The sequence below is a fragment of the Lates calcarifer genome, linkage group LG21 (genome assembly GCF_001640805.2).
Source record: "Lates calcarifer isolate ASB-BC8 linkage group LG21, TLL_Latcal_v3, whole genome shotgun sequence".
NCBI classification, from domain to species: Eukaryota; Metazoa; Chordata; class Actinopteri; family Centropomidae; genus Lates; species Lates calcarifer.
In genome coordinates, this window is record NC_066853.1 from 12,658,436 (window position 1) to 12,680,112 (window position 21,677).

The following is a 21,677-nucleotide window of genomic DNA, read 5'->3' on the forward strand; positions in this document are numbered from 1 at the left end:
CTGGAGGGAGTGCAATAAAAGAAAGACAGAGCAAGCAGAAATGCAGACAACAGCTGTAGCCCAGCTCTTAATTATCCTGCAGCCCTGAAGCTCACATCTCTTACTTTTATTTAACAGGGCATTTGACTCCTAAGTTGTGCTCTGTTACTGGTTTCCTTTCTTGCTTTGTCTCTTTTTCACTATTTCCTACTTTTTCATTAAAACAAATGGACCCATCTTCTTGCTTTATTCAGTCTCTAACTCGCTCACCTCCCCATCTCTTTTCTCTAATTAATGACCTGTGTGTGAAAATACTGTGTAGTAAGCATGGGAACCTCCACACACCCCCACCCTTCCCCAAACCCCACCTTCCCTCAGGAAGTGTTTACACGCACACACACTTGCTCCACAGCAAGTCTGCACAATAACACTTTTCCAAGGACACAGTGTTCACTGGAACGTACACACTGTACTGTACTGTACAATTTCACAAGATTGCACTCTTACATATTAGGAAGCAGGGGCATTTAGGTTAAATCCACAGAACTGTGTCCAGATATTTTTTGTAGATAAGGCACAAATGTAAATTAGGATTAAGTGGGTCAAATAAATTAAAAAAACACCCTGCTAAAATGTACCAGTTGGAGAGTGGCACTTTATTTCCAGAAAATTCTTAGTTATTTAACAGCATGAGATGTTAGTGAAACCCTAGAAGTTGCATAAGTGATGGAGAGCCTCACCTTAAATCCACCACAGCAAGTTATTAACATGCTTTTTTTGATTAAAGGACTACTCTGCATCATGGATACAGAGCAAAACTTTAAAGAATTAAAAAGAAGATGGAGACATCCTGGACTCCCAGAAACTCATCACAATTTTGGCAAAAGACGGAAACTTATTTAAAAATGTTTGTTTCCCTGACATATAGTATGTGACTAGTGTCATGGCTTTGCTTGAACGAAGTCTCTACAGAGGCCTCAATTGTAATGTGTTGCTACACTTGCAGTTTTATACAAACTAAAGAACATCTGTCTGTGTGTCTTCCAGGGCTTCAACTCAGACTTATTTTCATTATTGATTAACCGATTAACCTTGTGGTCTATCAAACATCAGAGAATATTGAAAAATGCCCATAATAATATCCCTGTGCACAAAGTTGCGCAATCAAATGTCCTGTTTTGTTTATACAATACCAAAAAAACAGTCATTGGTGAACCTGGAGGCATCAGATGTTTTGTTTGTTGTTGTCTTAAATGATTAACCAATCATCAAAGATGAGCCATTCTTAATAGACCTCTTAGTAATTGACATGCAGTCTGTTCTATAACCCAGCGTATGTAGATATGTGTGGAATTTTTGTGTGACTGAAGTGAAGGCTTGAAGGTAATGAAAGACTATCATCGTGCAAGCATGGGATCTGTCCTGTTTTTAACAGCAGCATTGTGCTGCATGTGGTTGCTGGCTACGTTGTACAGCCGTAATTAGAGTGAAGAAATTTGTTAGGCACATGGGCTGGGCAGGAGTGAAGCTCCCAGCCAGTGACCCAGGGTTCAGTTCCCAGGAGTGAAACCACTGGCTGTGTTGGCAGGTTTAAAGACAGATGAGGGTTCTCATCCAGCGATTCATATTGAATGGGTTCCCTGCACAGTGGAGGGTCAGGGTGAGGTAGCATTAACATACAACATGGTGCTGGCAGGAAGGAGCATTTCACAGAGGTAGCACAAAGTTGGCAGCAATGAAGACTACAGCACAGAGGGAAACAGACATTCATAACTGTCCCACTGCTTGTTGTACTATCATCAGACATGGTTCAGCAGTGAGTGAAATTGTGCTTACAAGACTGGTGGAGCAGTCAGAGGTATTTATGTGTAAACATCTGATTAATGGTGAGCACATGACCATTTATGGCTCACTCTGACATTTGTGTGATGCCTTTTAAAGTTGGTTGTGCATTGAGATTTATAAAACAAAACGATGTGAAGATGCTGCTTTAGAATTGTGTTGCAGGGAGTACTTGGGCACATTTCTGCTTTTGTGCACAGAGTTTTAGTCTAGAATGGATGATGGATGTTAGCAGTCAGCATGTCTTCATTGAAACAAACTTTGTGATTGTGTGTACATATAGAGTATGTATGAGAGACCTGCTGTAGAATCAAAGCTCAGACTGGTTTCCGCCCTGGTGGCTTGTGGAAGTGTAAGCGAAAGATGTGTCGTAGCCATTATCGCTGTATTCATGTGGCACTGACCCGCTCTTTCCTTTTGTCTCACACACACACACACCATTACTTCAGACTCAGCGTAGTGTTGGTCTCTAGTAGTAATTTTCCGCCCTAGTCTGACGTTGGTGAGTTTCATTGAGACAGTGAATAACACAGTCGGTCACACATGCATGGCTGCTCATGCAGGTTTTGAACTGCCTCTTTGTCCCACCAGTAGGTTATTCATTCTGACCTGTGCTTGTACAAACGTATAGACATACAGACTCAACCAACCAAATCTGCACACTGCTGTAGACAGCAGTGTCCTCTATCTCAGGATTATTAGCAGGTTATCATGTGACTACTTTAGAAGAGACATCTCAGAATAAGTGCAGTACATGATGTTTACATCCAAGGCATTACTGAAACTATTTGTGTTGAAAAAAATAGAAAGGTTTTATGATTATTTTGATAATTTCACATCTCTGGTCGGTGGTAATCTTGAGATGTTGAGTTAAACTGATGGGCAAAGGGGAGTGGAGAGAGAGCTGAGGGAAAAGTTAAGCGGACAAATTCTCACCTTGGTGAGAGAAATCAAAATGCTGACTGCAGCAAAAAGCCAGATAAAGACACACACACCAGCCTCATGTGTTAGTACTGTACTGTTAGCACTGTAGATACATAGGTTGGGCTCTGTCTGACTGTAGCAGCATACACTGCTTACTCTGAATGTATTTATCTGACTATGTTTATAGGGCCTAAAATCAGTACCAAATGCAAGTAGAAAGCATGTCATCGTATTTGTGTTAATGTAATTTGATGTCCTGGCCTCCTCTGAATTCCTACGTACGTGCACTATTTCTTTCTTCACTGTTTCTGTCATTATTTTTCTCTGTCTTTCTCGGCTTGAGTGCCTCTCTTCATCTCTCAGCAGAGACTCTCAGCCAGAACAGTGGGTTTGAATGTTGCCTAGTCACCTGACTGGAGTTAGCCCCTGCAACAGTCTGGGATGGCAGTGGCGGCTGACACACACACACAAACACATCACAAACAATACGTCCTTTTTGCTTACTTAAGTAGGGGAGCCCTTAAAGGGGTTACAATTTCTGATCTTCTCTGTCAGGAGAGTGTAGACATCACTGAGCCAAACTGCAGGCTCTGCATCAGCGTAGATTCAGCCATGTTTCAAGGGTTCAGCTCTGTAAAACCCAATCCATTTCACGTTTCATCTGTTTGTTCCTCAAATGGTGGCAGTCAGAACCACTGGTGCACGTTGTTACACTAGTGTCACTGCCACAACAGCTTCATGAGCGAGTGACCTGCAAGTGAACTGCAGAGCTTACAAAATAAATAGGCTGCAGTTAACCTAATGACATGACAACATACACCAGCAAGCGACTACAAGTGACTACAGCTGCTTTGGATTAAAAGCATTCTGCATTCTGCACGTATTTTAGGCTCAAATTCCAACTGTACACACCTTTTAAAGTGGTACTTTTGAACTTCAGTGTTGTTGGAGATGAAGAGAGCCCATCCAAACCTTCTGCCATATTAAACAAAATGCTACAGGAAACCATCAAAGGAAAGCTGTCATGCACTTAAACTGGAGTAAATCTACAGTTAAATTGGATCAGTATCTTTTATGCATGTAAGCATGCACTTTGCAGCTTTATTATATAGAACTAAAAATACAAAATACAAATATAATAAATGGAGAGTAGCAATAAATATGAGACAGTACAGGGACATACTTGGTATCATGTTTTATTCACTCTGATTCTTTCTTTTTTGAGTGTGTTTGTTTACCTTCTACATGGTGGCAAATGTGTTCAAAGAAACAAAGCAATAAAACCAATCCTAACCTGTTTAATCTTTTGTGTTTGCAGCTCAGAATGTGACGGTGGAGGAGATCCTCTCTTCCTACAAACAGGCCTGTCAGAAACTCAACTGTAAACCTATACCCAAAGTGCTCAAACAGATACAGGTAAGGCCCAACCTAACACAAACTTGACCTGGCCAGCACAGTACTAACCATGTAGTTTCTTTAGATTTTTGTCTTTTTTTTCTCTCATACAGAGTGTTGACAGTTTTGTAATTCGATTTGTCTGTTTTTGGAAAAGAAAATATTAATTGCACCCACTGAAGAGATGCAGAGAACAGTGTCAGAGAAAAGGTGATGAATGAGGAGGCCAGTTTCAACTTGAAATTGTGTTATTTGCCACCTCTTGTGGAACGTCATAATCCCCTCCTAAATCTCTTGGCAGAGTGAAAAGCCATCACAGCCACAGTCTGCTGAGCTCCTGCTTTTTTCCCTTTTTTCACTTCAATTTGATGTGTCCAGTTTCCCTTTACTGCAGACTTTGTCACTACAGACACTGCTGTCATGAAGCTGCCCTCAGCTGTTTTTTGATGGTAAAAGATTTGTTAGGTTGCCCCAGCAAAAACCATAAGTACACTCACAAAGAAATGATCCCTGACCAGATTCACGCCCAAAAAGACAATTGTGTTTGTTGAAACATCAAAAAAAACTGTGATTTTGTAAAGATGTGCAAGTCCTTTGTGCTTTCACCTCCTGTAAAACAACGCACATTATCGTTGATAAGTTCTTCTGTTAATCCTTTACTCACAATAGATCTTTTGAACAGGAACAATTTTGTTAATGGAAAAATCATTTTAAGCCATTTTTAGTCAAAAATCACATTAATTCACAGGTAGCTCCCCAAGTGTTAATATTTGGTGATTTACTTAGTCTTACATGTTTGGGTTTTGGATGATGGCCAGTCATTATTTGAAGACTTTGGCTAAAAAAAAAAAAAACTTAATATATATCACAAGGCTGGACATATGCAACAATAGGAAGTCCTCCATTTGTGAGCTCTGGGCACTGGGCTGCACTGTGCAGCCAGGAGCTGGACAAGTAGCAGCCTGTGAACAGTTAGGAAGTCCCAGTGGCTCCACCCAAAACTTCTTTGTAATTGTGAAGGTTCCTGTTCGTGAGGTTAAACAAAATTTAGTTCCAAGAATTACATCCCAAACCTTTTCTTCTGGTGATGAAAACACTTCAGTAGCCTGTTAATGTGGTTTGAGGGCACTACATGATGCACCATTGCATGACTATCCATTATACCTATCCTGAATACTATGAGTATCCAGTAGAGATGGGCCTTTTTCCTTTTTCAGCAAGGGTGGGTGTTTCATGTCTTTCTTCTTTTTTTCTTCTTTTTTTTCTTCTCTTGTGGGTTAGCCAGCACAGTCATGTGTCCCATAATCCCTCTGTATAAGCAGTTCTTCAAATCCAGCAGGGAAAGCCTCAGGGCTGTTTGTTTTTATATTTCTTCCAACCTCATGTCTCTGTACATGAATGGGTGCACATGCTTGATCTGTATTGTGATTGTTCACATGTTCAAATGTTTCCTTGTGTGGGTGTTGTTTCTACTGAATGTGATATGTGTTTGTATCACCAAGAGCAGAAAGGAGAGGAAATATGAATGACTGGGCAGAAAAAACAAAAAGGGCCTTTTGTAACCCCCCTCATAAGCAGTCCACTTTTCACCCAGTTTTAAACCTGATACTGGTGGATGTTACTTTTATGGCAGGTATGTCTGAATAAAGAGGCCTGTTTGCAGAGTTCTCATGAAGCAATGGGAGCAGGTTTCTGGTTTCTTGTTTCTTTGTGGGCTAAGGGGGAGACAAGTGGTGTTTGTCCAGCCTCTAGACAATAAAACTGACCATGTAATTTCCAGTGACCATGGACTATGTACTATAATTGTAATTGTACTTTTTTTGACAATATATGTGTATCAAAGTAATATGTTTCATGTGACTGTGTCAAAAGAAATGATGGCATGTAAAAATAAGAGTCTGCCTTTAGTTAGGACTTGGAGCTCTCTTTTTTGCAGGTAAATAAAAGCCCCAGCCATTACTGGAAATTTTAATGTTGGATCTGATAACTCAAATTGAGTGTATGCAAACATATGGGAGCCTGTCTGTCAGCTTGTCATTTGATTGGGAATGATTCCCCTCTAATCAGACTGACAGGACAGAGGAGTAATCAGTGCTAGCCTTTGCAGCAGGGACACATTAGCACTTTCTCTTGTTTGTACTGCTGCACAGTCGCTGCAGCACATGCTCATAAAACCTTAACTGGGCCTCTCTGCTAGTGATTTGCACATTTGTACCTGCAGGTGTGTCTCCAAGCGTGAGTGATGATTTTGAGGGAAAGTGAGCCCCAGCTGGAAACACATTGGTGATTCGAGAGACTGTGCAAAGAAATCCCCACACGCCTGGTCAGCTGATAGAGAGAAGCTCTGTTAACATCTCAGCTACTTGTGGAAATGCACATCATTGTGCTAAGCTGCTGCCACAAGCTTCATTTAGTCTTATGGTCTGGGTACATTTCCACTGGGAGTTGACCGAACCTGAGAATCTTTGTCATCACAGAGTTGTCCCAACGTTCTACCCCTCCCTACCCTCATTTTCTGCTTTTTTGTTATTGCTCATGGTTGCTGATGTCTGGCCTCTCTTCATCTCTCCCTCCCTTCCACTGTAGTCTTTTGGTCCACTACATCCCCCTCTCATTTCTGCTTAGTCATCCTTGCAGTAACCAGCCACATAAACAAGCCAGTCACACCGAATGGCTGACCAGTGAGAGGGGGTTAGCAAGAGGAGCTCAGCTATTTACTGTTTTTTCCATTTTCACTCTAAATGCTTTCTTTATTGAGTCCAACTGCACTATACACGTGGCAGCCTGCCAGGGGCCCTACAGATTATGTACATTTCTGCCCAGTTGTTTGTGTGTCTGTGTGTTTATAAGGGTCGCTATTTAGCAGCAGCTTGTTGAATGCCTGCTCTGCAGTAACTCCCACTGGACTCTTAAGAACTGGACACTTGGTAGCCTTGTGTCACATTTCTGCTGCTGCAGTTCCCCCTGGGACAAGTGGTTTCCCTATTATGCAATGTCTTAGATGCAGTATGGGTGCACTCTTGATTTCTGTGAATACACAGAAACATGCTGGTGGTGACTCATATTGTACAGGGAATATACTGTATATAAAGTGATATGCAAAATCTTTTTCCAAATCTATATCAACACATGCTGTGCTCCTGCAGCAGAAAAAAACAGATATATTATGCTGTGCATTATGGAGGCCATTCAGAGGCCATGTAGGCTGTGTCCCAGTATAACGGCTGGACCCTCCAAAGTCCACATTTCCAGACTACAGATGTCATTGGGCCAACAAGTCTTTTTTTAAGGCCTCTCCAAACACAACTGATTTGCACACTTTGAATCAGATAATTCCTGTGGGACTACTTATATGTGCATTGAAGTGATACCATCTGGAAAGGTTAGCATATAAGTAGTACCAACATCAGCCATAATAGGAAAAAGGACTTTTGGCATTTGCAAGACGGCCCAGCTGTTACTTAGAGTTTTCAGATGATTTTCCAAAACTCCTTCTAGATTCGTGATTTGCCAGTTTCCTTTGTCATATCTGGTACTTGAATATTTGGGGATCATCTTCCCAAATTTGAACGTTATTCCAGACACTTGAATTTTTCCACATAGCTTAGTTGTAACTTGTAAGGCTGTCTTACGGTCATGTGTCAACATCCCAGTGTCTGAGCTGGTAACACTGCGTCACATGACGCGCAAAACTATCACTACTGTTAAGTGCCCTCTCTGGAATAATTATTAATAATTAATGTTGATGAATGATGAATCACTTTTTGGGGATTTGGGGTGGTAATGTGTATATAATATAAATAATTAAAAACAAAAACCAAGCATTAGAACTGTGGCAACAGGTGAAGCTTTGACATTTCAAAGCATTTGAGTCAGTCCCAGTACATCTAATATGCAGGCACAATGGAGTCACCACAGCATTTAATGAACACAGTATAGTCCACCCTCAGCGCACACACACACACACACACACACACACACTCTCACACCCATACACATCACTCATGCCTGGGCTCACTATGTGTCATGGACTATTTTGGGCTCTGGCAGCTCTGTCAGAAAGGTATTTACACTGATAAAGTCATTCTCACTGACAGATGCCCAAGCTAATTGTAGGTGAAGATTGACTTGCTGTTAAATTGTCCAAAATGTGCTGCTTGTGTTTGTACAGTCAACACCATCCAGATACTGAAGAACATCCAGTTTTACGATTAAACCATATTTCACAAAATGCACTAAGAAAATACTGTTTAAATTAAACTGAAATTAAAATACTACCTTAAATGAGTGGTTCAGTCAGTTTCACAATTATCATTATAACTCTGCAGTACATGATTTAGTGTCACTGTGCTTCTTTCGGTTTTTATTTTGACAACACAGCTTTTTTGATGTGGCGTTTGTCACATAACGTGATCATGTGTTTGGGGCCTGTTGAGTCATGCAGGAAACCAGCATCTGTACGTTCAGCCACACACAGAGAAGTGGTGGTCGGAGGACAGAGGTTATGGAGTTCATGCTGAATGGGTCAGGCAGTCAACTGGAGAGAGGGATTTGCCAGTACATAGTTTAGAGGGCCGCACTCTGTATGTTTTTATGTGTGTGTGGATGGTCGGGTGATTTACCAGGGCAAGAGGTGAAATGACTTTCCACCTTTTGATCTGTGACGCTGTGGTGACTACATCACAGGACAGATGAGATATTGATGACATTGAAAAATCAGCTGCAGCATAAAATTGGCTCAACATCTGAACAGTGAAGGCACATTTTAAACCGTGTTTCAGTGTGTTAGCGTCAGGCTGCTGTAATGGCACTGAGTCTTGCCCAGCTGTGAACATGTGCGTCATATGCAGGCAAACCCAGGAACATCCTCCATCCTCAGGCAGTGTCTCCAACTAAACTGGGGAGGAATCACAGCTTTTTAAAAGTCTCTGTGTTCATTGTAATCTCTAACTGAGTCTCTGTGTCTGTGAGTTTCGCTTCACTTAGTGTTTCCATTCATACTTTAGATATCAGCTATATTTTCAGTTTACTGAGCACTGTCAGATGTTACACATCAGTTACTACTGATGCAAGCTAAATATTTCCAGCTGTTCTGTCTCATGTTAAGAGTTTTTCACTAGTGAACCAGGGAGAGCATTTTATTGTGAATTAGTTATAGGAAAAAAATGTATTTTGCACCAAGTTAGCAAAGCTTCACTGCTACAGACTGGCCCACCTATGTTGAAAAACCAGCATTTAAAATGACCAGGCCATTCTTTATCTAATACACTGCTCCTATCAAAGTTTCCATCACTGGGAGTTACCATGCATTTACGTTCCAAAACTTACCAATGGTACTAACACAATGATATAACGGGAACTCACCAGGAGTGAGTTTAGCTAATGTGGTCCTGCCAATGCTTTTTCTTTGCAGCAAAGTTTTATCTTAGTTTACACAAGAACTGTATTTTGTCTCTAGTACTCATTTATCAAATTTCCTCCTGTGTGATATGAAAGTTTCAACATGCAAAAAGCAAAGTTTGCTTCCATGGGGAAATTAACAAGCTCTTACTGACACTGCTTCTTTTTGTTTCTGTAGGAACTGAAAGACCTAACACAGCGAAATGAATGCTTAGATCTAAAAGGTAAGCGCCAAAACAACAGCATGACGGTCATAGTCATCTATAAATGTAACTTGTGGTGAGAATATTGTTTTATGTCATGAGATACTGTGTGCTGCCACACAATGGTTAACTGACCAGAGGTATGTATGTCTTTAGGAGAGAAGCTGGACTATAAAGCATGTGAGTCTCTGGAAGAGATTTTGAAGAGAGTCCAGTTTAAAGTGATAGACCTGGAGCAGACCAACCTGGATGAAGATGTAAGACGATCTCACTTAAAAAAAAAAATCTGTCTCTGTCTCTCTCCCTCTCTGGTATTGTTCACCCTCTGTCTCTGTTGTGTTTCTGCCCTTAGTCTCACTCTGATCCTCTTTTTCACTCTTACTGCCCTGGCAGGATGTGGAGTGTTTGCCATGGGATTTTTCTGATTACTCCAGATGTCCTCTTGTGTAAACACCATTAGGGACTTTTGGGCTGTAGACATGCACAGATAGACAGCACTGCAGTGTAGAGCAGAAGGACACAGGCCCTGACCACTTCCTGTCACACAGACCTCCAAATATACTGCACAGCACTGTATCAAACACAAACTCAGGGTCTCCTTTTTGCCAGACTCACACAAGATACATTTCTTTAGGGTAGGAAGGGTCACTTTAATTACTGCTCATTATTTTATTCCTGTCTGGCAAAGCCATGTCAGTTCTTTCATCCTTTAACCACTGAATTAATTTAGACCATGGTCGCCTGCTGTTTTTCAGCACACTGATGGTCGGATAATTGTAGTCTTGTCCCCAGAGATGCTTGTGGGCTTGATGATATTTGAGCAGCTGAGTGTCATTGTCATGATAGATTAGATAGATACTTTATAGTCATTAACTGAGAAATGATACAACGAAATTTAGTTCAGCAACATCTCCATTTAGCAGCATATAAAAAATAAATAGTTCTCTAAACATATACTAAATGAATCTTAAAACATACAAAATAAATAGTATAAAAGTAGTAGTAATAGTATAAAAATATATATATTATATAATTATAAAAAGTTGTCACAATAGTAGTCATTTCCATCGTTTTTATCATCGTTTTATCAATACAGCAACTTTTCAAAACTTTTCATTTGAAGCATTTCCAATCCAGTTTTTTGTGCAAAAATTGAAAATGCACAGAAAAATAAGTGGATAGAAATGTACTGAATTCTGGTGTACCTGACAAGTCTTATATGTACACAAAGCAAAATGCAAACAGTTACATTCATGACCAATTCTTTGCTTGTTTAACAGATATTTACTTTAGAAAATACATAGACTGCTTAGACACACACGCACCAGAGCATAATCCAGACAAATGCAGAGTGACATATGCACTTTTTTCACCGGACATGGAGCGCTGCCCCGGAAATGTGAATGAAGTAGCTGAATAAGTCAGTGACTAAATCACCAGAGAGCAGCATCTTGGTCTGAGACAAGTGTCTCGCCTCTGGCTCAGATAAAATGAGAAGCTGAAAGGAGAAAATATTGAGGAAGTGTTGCTGGTTGAGGCAAGAATGGAGGAAGGTGGGATAGAAAAGGAATTGAATAAGGATGTGAGAGGATGGGTTCTTCTTTGAAGTGGGTGTGAGCAAGAAATACAGTAGATGGCTTGATTTGGCAGAGCCCCATATCTGCAGTAGTGCCATCTTGTAAGGAATGATATGGGAAGATGAAAGGAGAAAAATAGTTTTGGAGAGATGGAGAAGCGTGGGGAGGAGCAGGCATGTGGAGCACTAACACAGGCTGGTTTTATTGGGCTGGATGTGACTCATCTTCCCCCACCCTGTAGATAAACACACTTGTGTATACTCAGTAATGTCTCTTAGTATACACACACACACACAAAGGGGAAAAGGTTATGAGACGCTTTGCAGCAGTCTGTCTGATTTTGTTAGAGCTCATCAGCCTCCGTAGAGGATAAATTCACCCATACTCACATTTTTAATCTGCCTCATATCCTGAAACCAGCAGCACAGAAGCAATGTCATCAGACACTGAAGATTTTGTTGGTGTGTAACTTTGCTTTTAAGTGTCGCTGAGTGAAACACACGAGGGACACAGAATGCATGCATGAGCGCTAATGACCCAGCAGCAATTGTTTCTGGTAGTAATATGCTAATATTTGTTATGCTATGACATTACATTAAAAAAAATGCCAAAAACAATAATAAACAGGCATCCACATTAAAACCTTTCCTGAGTCAGTGTATCAGTGATAGATGGAAGAGATGGAGCATCACCAAACAAAATGAGATTACACTGTGATCACATGAGTGCTCTTTGACCTTATCCCGCATCACCTGACATTTCACTGCAGTCCTGCACCTGCTCCTGATTAAACAGGGTTTTGTGCTCTGCAATTTGAACACACCGGTTATTTTAATACAATTTTTCAGCCTTTTAATGACAGTCGTCACATTTCCTCTAGAGAGTAGCATTTAGCATTTAACCCCATTACTCAGCATAAAATTAATTAGCAAATGTTTTGATACTCAGTCACTATTTTTACCATTCATAACTATTTGTGATATAATATGACATAATATGTCAGACAAGTCAATTGATAGATGATGTATATTTGTTTTCACTTAAGTAAAGCATCTGAATTCTTCTGTTATACTGTCCGTTTTCATTTTTTTATTTCATATATTTTATTTATTTTATAACAGTAGACAGCAGCCCAGACAGGTGCCTCTTCACCCTCACGGAAACACCTCAGCAGGTCTCAATTATCCTGAGGGACTGTTACCCTGGCAACAACAGCTACTCCAGACTGTATCTTGTAACATCTCTTTCAGAGCTTTGACTGTGAGATTTGTGTAAACTGTTTAAAAGTTCATATATATTTATCTTTTCATTTTGCTTTTCAGGGTGCATCTGCTCTTTTTGACATGATAGAGTATTATGAGTCAGCCACGCATCTCAACATCTCCTTCAACAAGCACATCGGCACGCGGGGATGGCAGGCTGCAGCTCACATGATGAGAAAGGTGAGAGTTCATCCTCTCCTGCAGTGGATAGCATCATCTGCAGAGGGAAAATATTACATAAAACATTTAACATAAAATTAAATAATAGAGCTTTAATACAAAACCACATTAGTCTAAGTCATTAAATAAATAATCAAAATACAATGAAAACAGAAGCTTAGAGGACGGACCACAAAAGTAATCATTTGTTTAAAAAAAAAAAAAAAACAGGTTTGATTAACTGCACTGGTCTGAGTGTGTTTGTTTCCTTCAGCCTCAAGATCAAATTTTGTTCAGTATTTCTAAGAGGGTGTTTGCTGACTTCACAGTTAAGTCTTCCTTTTGTAATTGTTGTTTCATGCCCACGGGGAGAAAACCAATATTTCCACTGTTCTTCATCACTGAGTTTGTGTGGTGCAGTGCTTCTGTTTTCTGTCAGTACTCTGACATGACAGTTGGCCTTTCCTTGCTCCTCTAAAGTCAAGCTCTTGCCCTTTACAGTGCACTTTGACGTCAGTCATCACTTATTACTGTTACACAAATGGGTGGTCACGCACACTCATTAAAATATCACTTTTCAAGCTGAATTTGTGAGAAACACATGTATACAAACAGCTGCTGGTCAGTTTGCACTGTGTGTGTTTTTTTTTTTAATCAAACAAATGTCAGAGAACTGTTGATTGCGTGTCTGAGGAACAGGAAGAGTACAACCAGTCTATAAAGCAGACTTTATACAGTTTTATTTATCATTTTATACTGTACAGTAGTTTAAGGTGTAAGAGAAAGTGTGAGAGGATACATGTAAAAACCATATCCTAAACCAAATGCAGTAAATGAACAATCAGTCTGTTTCACTGGATTGCAGAGTTGACTCAAGTTCACTGTGCTGTAGCTTGTGCCAGCAGTGAACAACACCAATCTGTTTGCTAAACCACAAATTACTTTGCAGTCTTTATTATTAATATTGTGGCCTATTTATTAGTTTTTAAAGATTCAGTTCATTACTCACCATCCTAGAGGGGAAAACAACAAATTCTTAATCACAGTTACTAATGACACAATAACACCAAATGTTATGAGCACCACAGTAATCACAGCTATGACTGTGGAAGAAGCTAATTCCCCTGTCTACAAACACAGAGTGTCTGATGATTGATGAAACACCACCTTGAGACAGCACACGTGTCTTCCAGCTCGTTTGTGTCGTATCTTGCTGATAAAAAAAAAAGTCGTCGCTCATTTCAGCAAAGCCCAATAGACCTTAATGTACTAATGCTTTGACAGCAGCTTGTCCTTGAATCCCTCAGGTGAGACCTTGGATTAAACAGATAAAAAAAACAGCAAGTCATTGCCTTTATCTGGGCTTCGCCGCGCATTCACCACATCCTTGTCTTTTAATGATAATGTTTTATGTATCAAGTCTGATGAAGCTCTTAGCAGGAGTTGTCGTCAGTGTACTACAGCAGCTATAATGATGAATAATGAGAGGTTACTGGATTAGGATAAAGGCATACAACTAGAGGGTAAAGGATGCAGAGGTGGAAAATGTGTGTGCTAGGCACCTTACCTCAAGATCCGCAATTAACTTGTATGATTGCCTGGCCTCTGTAGTGGCGTTATTTTATTGCACTTTACACAGGACTGTGACTCCTGATATTGGCACTTTTATTTGTGCATATCAAATTGATTGTATCTCTGTTGGTGTTTCCCCCTCAGACGAGCTCTCTGCAGTATCTTGATGCACGCAACACTCCTCTGCTGGACCACTCAGCTCCCTTTGTTGCGCGAGCACTCAGGATCAGTGGCAGCCTGGCAGTCCTCCACCTAGAGAATGCTGGTCTGTCTGGCAGACCGACTCATGTTACTGGGTAAGACGGGCAAAGTGCCAGAGAGGTGACAGGAGAGGACGTACAAGGGTGAACAAGAGGGTTTTTCTCTCTCCAGTCCACACCTTCAGTGTCAGAGAATCCTGATCCCTGAATTTGTTTGTTTTTCTTCTCTCGCTCCTATCTCCCTGTCTTCCCTCACCTTTCATGTGTGTTTTATTTTTCTGGTCAGCTACGGCTCTCAAGATGAATATGAATCTGCGGGAGTTGTACCTTGCAGACAACAAGCTCAACTGGCCTGCAGGACTCAGCCCAACTTGGCAACTTGCTCAAGTTCAACTACAACATCCAGATCCTGGATCTGCGTAACAACCACATCCTAGACTCTGGTACGCAGCAGTGATAGAACACAGACACTTAACAGTGGCATTACTGTTTTATAGCTGTGTATGTTTTCTCAAGGTGGGATTGTTTTGTTAAAAAGATTTGTATATATTGTGTGTACATCTGATAAAAAAGAGAGTTTATTGATCCCCGTGAGGAAATAAGGTCAGGGCAGCAAAAGTACACACAGCACAGTAAAGCAAAGAATAGAATATGAGCAATGTACGTATTGTGCAGAGGTGCATTAAACAGTCATTAAGTCATCTGCTTATAGACATGTGTATATAATGTACATAAAGTACTGTGGCATAGTGCCAAGTACAAACCAGTAAAGCACCAGGGGTGAGATCTTATATCTTCAGAATGTGTCTTCTGTGTATTTACCAGCTGTAGGACAGAGGTGTTTAAAGGCAATGATGATTTTTATCATCTGTTCACATTGTTGTTTTGGTATGATAAGACAGGCTTCTCAGAATCTGAAGCTGTTTTAATCTGCTTCCCAGTCTTATTAAGTTTAATGATTTGGTTTTAGTTAAATGGAGAAAATTATTATTAAGGCTATGAAATAAACAGAAGTTAGTGGAAGGATTACACCTTGTTCTTTTTGTTGTTTGTAATTGTTCTGTTGCAGATTGTTTAGTTGTTATCGCTGTGTTGTTTATTTGGGATTTACAGCATTGTGTTGCCAAACATTCTCAGATATCCCTGTTGGTGGTTCTGCAAAACAGACCTGATAATGAGCTAATAATAATGTTCCAGTCTTAGTGATAAAAATATTTTTTTGGCTATGCTTCCCACCAAACATAATTTGTCATCTGTACTTGGTTAACAGCACACACAATAATAATTTCATTTTGGCTTTCCAAGCCAAATTTATACTGCTGCAGTTTTTGACTAATGCTGACTGAGCACTACAAGAACTGATACACAAGTTGTGATGTGTATTTTTGTGGTTTTCAAGGAGAAATACCCCAAACAGAATACTTTAAAATGTTTCTTAACCAGATTTTATGTCCCCATGTATCAAAATATGTAGTGTGTCCTCCTGCAACATCTACCTAACTCTGTCTCTCTTTCATGTCTTTTTTTGTCACCACAGGTCTGGCCTACGTGTGTGAAGGACTAAAAGAGCAGAGGAAAGGTCTCGTCACTTTGGTGCTATGGAACAACCAGCTCACACACAACGGCATGGGCTACCTCGCTGCTGCACTGGTACAAACACACACACACACACACACACACACACACACACACACACACACACACACACAGACACACACAGACACACACAGACACAGTGGGACAATAAAGCCAGTCTGTACACACACTTATCAGAGGTTTTAAGAGGAGAACAGTGGCTGTCTGTCTGTGTAGCTCGGGCAGGCAGAATTCAATTTTCTCCTCATTACTCTATCAGACAAGTGGTCATGATAGAACTCTGCTGTTTGTTATACCTCCCTCCTTCTCATATCTGTTCCATGTTCAACAGCTGGAGCACAGTCTTGTCTACATCGGGTTTAAGTTTTGTTTGTTTAATGGATAGAGTTTATTCATGAAAAAAGTCAATTTCACTGGAATAATGACAGATAGCAATCCAACCAACACCAGCAGCATGCACGCACACCTGTAGCTGTACCTGCAGGATCTTGTTTAAAACAAATATGATTAAGACCTTTGTATTTGTTACATAGTTAAATGGGTGACTCATATTTGCATTTCACTAGAGAAACCGCAACCTGATTTGTTTGCATAAACTTGAGAGTGACAGGTGTATTTGTAGATATTAATGTGCTGTGTAAATAGTTGTTATGACGTCGGATTGGACATTTCCACATATTAATACGCCTGACGTTTTTTGCGGTCACCTCTCGCCCTGTGAACAGATGCGAGCTCAGGCCATAGTGCCACATCCATTTCCCACAATTCAGCTTGGTTTGATTTCACAGCAAGTCTATTATAGATTATCCATTACTAAAGTCATTGCCTTGTCGCATTTCTGCTGTTGAGTGATAGCGTCATTATCTCCTCCACTCTGTTTTCCTTTTGGGACATCAGTGTATTGTTTTAGAATTACAGCATTTACATTTCCACACTGCTGAGTCATTACAGCCTCGTTAGAGTTAGATAAACTTTTTTCTGCTTGTTTACATGTTTTGTTGCAGTTTTGTTGTGTAAACAAAACAACATTTTACAAACATGGCATAAATAACATTATTGAATTACTATAATGCAGCAACTGCAGCATGATTCTTGCTCATATTATTCTCATATCATTTTCTATTGTTTTATGAGGGGAAAACAATAGTGCAGTGGCTACAAAAACTCCCTTTTGTTCATCATGAACAATGTGATATTGAAGTTTGAATATTGCCAGATTTTAGTGATATATTTCATTTTAATCACACCCTTTTCACAAACAAGATTGGCCTTTAAAGTCACTATAATCAGTAGTTTTATTAGAGCAGTGTAGCAAGTGACATTGTTAAAACTATGTGAAAGAAGAGAAGTATCACCCAACATGTTTTCAGCCCTTTCTTTGGCTGTCTTGTCCATAAATGTACCATTTTGATTCACTCTCTCTCTGCTCTCATAATACAGTTTTCAGCAGCAAAGCAATAAAAACCCACAAACCTTCCCAGCACCAAACAGCAACTAGTTGGTGAACGTATTAGAGCATATAGCAGCTGAAGACAGACAGTATTTCACTTATATTTGCCAGGCGTTCAGAAGCTCAGCTACAAATTAATGATAATGTTCTCCCTATCAACTTAAAAGGTAATGATACTGTATGAGTCAGTGCTGTGTTGACAACTTTTTCCTGCTGCCCCCAAGTGGCCAAAAAAATCAGTTATTACAGGTTTAAATAAGAAACAGTGATTAATGATTAAGTGAGATCAGTGTTTTTCTTTTTGTTTATTTACTGTTAATTGGTCATATAGCTATTGTTGTATTTTCCCTTCATGTTTATGTATGTCTGTTTACAATTATCAGCATAATATACCACTTATGTCCACTTACATATCTTTCTGTTCAATTCATCTAATTTGTCCCTGATGCAGAAAACAGTTGCCAGTACTAAGTAGTTTATCTGTACAACAGATCTTTATTACAGTGACGGCTTTTGCAGATGAAAATAGTTGTTTATTGGCAGGACTTGAAGCTTCAAGTGAAATTAATTTCATTTCAATATTTAATGGATATAACATTAATCATCAGGAGAGTGACTTAAGTGAAGTAATTACTGAAGATCAGGAAGATTTGACCAAATAAAAGTATTCAATCTGAGATGAGATGGAGAATTATAACACAGCAGTCCAGTCTCATTCTTAGAGGCACATGATTGTTTTACTTTTAGAACATGAAATGCTGCATTTTTGAGCTCTTCCAAGACATCTGTCTGATAATTTTTATTACTGAGCTTTGTAAGATGTAACAGGACACAAAATGGCCTAAAACCTCCAACCGTGCTGATAAAGTATGTCTCATGACTGTCCTGACTGCTGATTTATAACCTTGGAGATAACCATGATGTAGCTGGTTGCCCTAATGCAATGAAATGGTAATATTGGGCATTTAAGAGTAACCAATAAGCCTGTGCACTGACAGAATTAACAAACAAATAGAGATTTCTTATGCAAGCTTTTCATTCTCTTCTGTTGTTTCCCTCAGCCATGCACCCAGAGTCTTGAGACTCTGAATCTTGGCCATAACTCAGTGGGTAACGAAGGGGTCCACAAGCTGAAAGACGGACTGATTGCCAACCGCTCTGTGCTCAGACTGGGCCTCGCCTCCACCAAACTGTCCTGCGAAGGTGGGAATTTGTGCCTGTGTGCTCCTGGCTCAGTGTTTGCTGAGGTTTTTCGCTGTCTTGCACCTTGTGACTCCTCTTTCTTTCTGTCATCTGTGCTGTAGGAGCTGTGGCTGTGGCTGAATTCATTGCTGAGAGCCCCAGATTGCTGCGCCTGGACCTTCGGGAGAATGAGATAAAGACAGGTGGACTGATGGCTCTGTCACTCGCCCTAAAAGTTAACACCTCTCTGCTGCGTCTCGATCTCGACCGGGAGCCCAAGAAAGAAACTGTGAGCATGGGGGTAGGGGGAAGGGGAGAGGAGGTAAAGGGCCAGATATCGTCTAAACAGAGGATACAGGCTACACCTGGGCAGTTTGAGCAGACCCAGATCTTTGTCCCTTATGGACAAAATTCAAAAGTCAAATTGACCCTTCCAGGCAGATGTTGAATTCTGGGCTTAAGGAGTAAGTCCTGCAATGTTCTCTATTTTTCTTATCGTCAGCAAATCCCATTAAAGGTCTAAAACCATCAATGAACCGATCCTCCCGACAAGTATTGTCTGGTTATCTGAAGCCTAGTAGAGTTTATTCCTCTGTGCCACAGAGCTCCATTTTTGTACAAAAACTATTGAGAAGAAATCAATGAGTCACACTGTTGCACTAGGTGACGTGTTCCATTATTTTGATGAATACAGGCACTGTAGTTTATTTTGGGACAATCCCACACACACCATCCTGCTGCTGTAAATACTCAGTAGAGAACCAAATCCACAGTTCAGATTAATCCCCAACAAAAGCACTGTTTACTCCTGTTTGAAAAACATTTGATAAAAACAACAGTGTCCAGCTGTTTTAGGAAATACTAAGAACTTTTGTTCTGGTCCTGTCATTCGACTGGTTGACAATATATACAATATAGAATTATATATTAATATTATTTTGGGGGGCACTTTATTCCTATATCAGATTTCTGACAGTGGAGAGATTCCTTTAAAAGAAAATTGTGGTTTGAAGGAAGGAAGGTACTGGCTCAAAATAAACTGCTAGGAATGGTTCTGATATCCTTGAGCTTATTGTTGCATTTTTGAGACACATTCTTTGTCTCTCAGGTGAAGAGCTTCATTGAGACCCAGCGCGCCCTGCTGGCTGAGATCCAGAACGGCTGCAAGAGGAACTTCATCCTGGCTAAAGAGAAGGAAGAAACTGAGCAGAAGATGAGGCAGTCAGCCTCCATGGCTGAAATCGCCACAGAGGATGGAACCAGAGAGGAAGAGGAGGAGGAAGAACCAGCATCAGAGGAGAGAAGCAACACAGCGGGGAAAGAGGGAGATGAAGAGGGTGACACAACAGGAAATGAAGGACAGACAAGCAGCCAGTCAGGAGCGAGCTCTGAGACGAATGTTCCCCAAGTGAACCTGGAGTCAGACTCAGACACTGAGGATGAGGAGGAAGAGGAGGTAGTAACAAAGTCCTCCTCCGCATCAGACTCTTCCATTCGCTCAAACCAGACTGCTCCTCAGACCCAGACAGGGGCTGCACAGCCCCCCCTCAGTGCCTCACGTACGTCCTCGTCCCCATCGACTTCACCCGCTGGAGGGCCAAGTGTCATTTCTGGCATCACTGTCACCGAATCCACAGCTCCTCCCGGCACCCCTCCATCTCCCGGTCGCTGCATATCAGTCTCAAGCCCGGGGAGGGGTCATAAGATCTTCATGGTGACCCGGGTGGAGAGCCCCCCTGAGCAGCAGCTACAACTCCAGATTAGTGCACCGGCAGTTCCCTGCCAAACTAAGGAGGTCTCAAAGAAGCCGGTAGACACGAACGCACAGCCTATGACGCAGCAGACGCCGCCTCAGCCTCCACCTCAAACACCTACACAAACACAACTGACACAGGAGGACGCAAAGGAGCGTTCTCCTGCTCTGTCAACAGACTGTAAACTGACAGAGCAGAGGCCTGTAGCACACTCAGAGTGTGCACTAAATACTTCACAGACCCACACACTAGATACACAGTCTACAAGTCAAACTGCAGAGGATGTAACCGCTTGTACTCTAGACCTAGAACTGACAAATCCAAATCCACAAGCACCAGCCCTGCCTTCAGATTCCTCACCAGTGCAGGCTTTAGCATTGCAGCTTGGTGAGGAGGTAATAGAGAGCCCCAAAAGCCCCCAGCTTGAGCCCATTTGTGTAGAAGGAGAGAAGAAAGAAGATGAGGAGAAGGAAGGTCCTATAGAAGATGAGAGAGTGGTGATGTCCCCTGATAGCACAGGAGAGTGTCAGCAGTTAGAGAAACTGAGTCAAACCCAGGCTAGTATCCCTGCAGCAGACACACAACTTGAACAGCTACAGAATGAGCTAGCATCTGCATCAGAGGATACCCAGTCACCAGACCAAACAGAGGAAGGGGACAAAGTGGAGTCACTCCCACAAGAGGAGAAGCAGGAGGCACCAACGAGTTTGTCAGAAATCAAAAAACCCAGTTTAACAGAGAAAGAAAACAGCCAGCCAAACCAAGAGGAACCAAGTCCAAAGCAGCAAACAGAGGCAGATGAACAGAGAGTAGAGTCTGTTCTCTCTGTCCAGACTGATCAACAGGCATCATCTGTCACTCAGAGTGGAGCACAGGAGACAAATCCTCGAGTAGAAGAGGCCTCAAAGAGTATCAGTCCCATATCTGCCATGACTGGGTCCGTCTCCCCGGTAGAAGAGGAGGAATCGCCTCACGAGAGCTCTGCAGACGAGGTGGAGTGTTTCGCTGAGGCTCTCGAGGGAGAGGTCGTCGGTTCAGCTCTACCCAACGGCCTGAAGCCAGAGTTCTCCCTCCATCTTCTTGATGCTGAAAGCCCCAAGTCAGGCAGCTGTGTGATGGAGCACGGTGAGTCGCAGTGACCACTGATCTTTGCTTTGCTAAAGTTACGTGCAGTTTGTTTTC

The 21,677-nt window shown here is 41.2% G+C and overlaps 1 protein-coding gene across 1 annotated transcript in view; it reads left to right on the plus strand.

Annotated features, from left to right (window-relative positions):
- Positions 1–21,677, plus strand: part of ppp1r37 (protein phosphatase 1, regulatory subunit 37) — a 39,716-nt gene that overhangs the window by 14,285 nt on the left and 3,754 nt on the right. Inside the window, 12 exon segments of the mRNA XM_018702057.2 lie at positions 4,064–4,161; positions 9,719–9,764; positions 9,900–10,000; positions 12,643–12,762; positions 14,458–14,595; positions 14,597–14,609; positions 14,800–14,861; positions 14,863–14,956; positions 16,051–16,163; positions 18,621–18,762; positions 18,864–19,030; positions 19,850–21,620. Of these exon segments, the coding sequence (XP_018557573.1) occupies positions 4,064–4,161; positions 9,719–9,764; positions 9,900–10,000; positions 12,643–12,762; positions 14,458–14,595; positions 14,597–14,609; positions 14,800–14,861; positions 14,863–14,956; positions 16,051–16,163; positions 18,621–18,762; positions 18,864–19,030; positions 19,850–21,620 (2,865 nt within the window).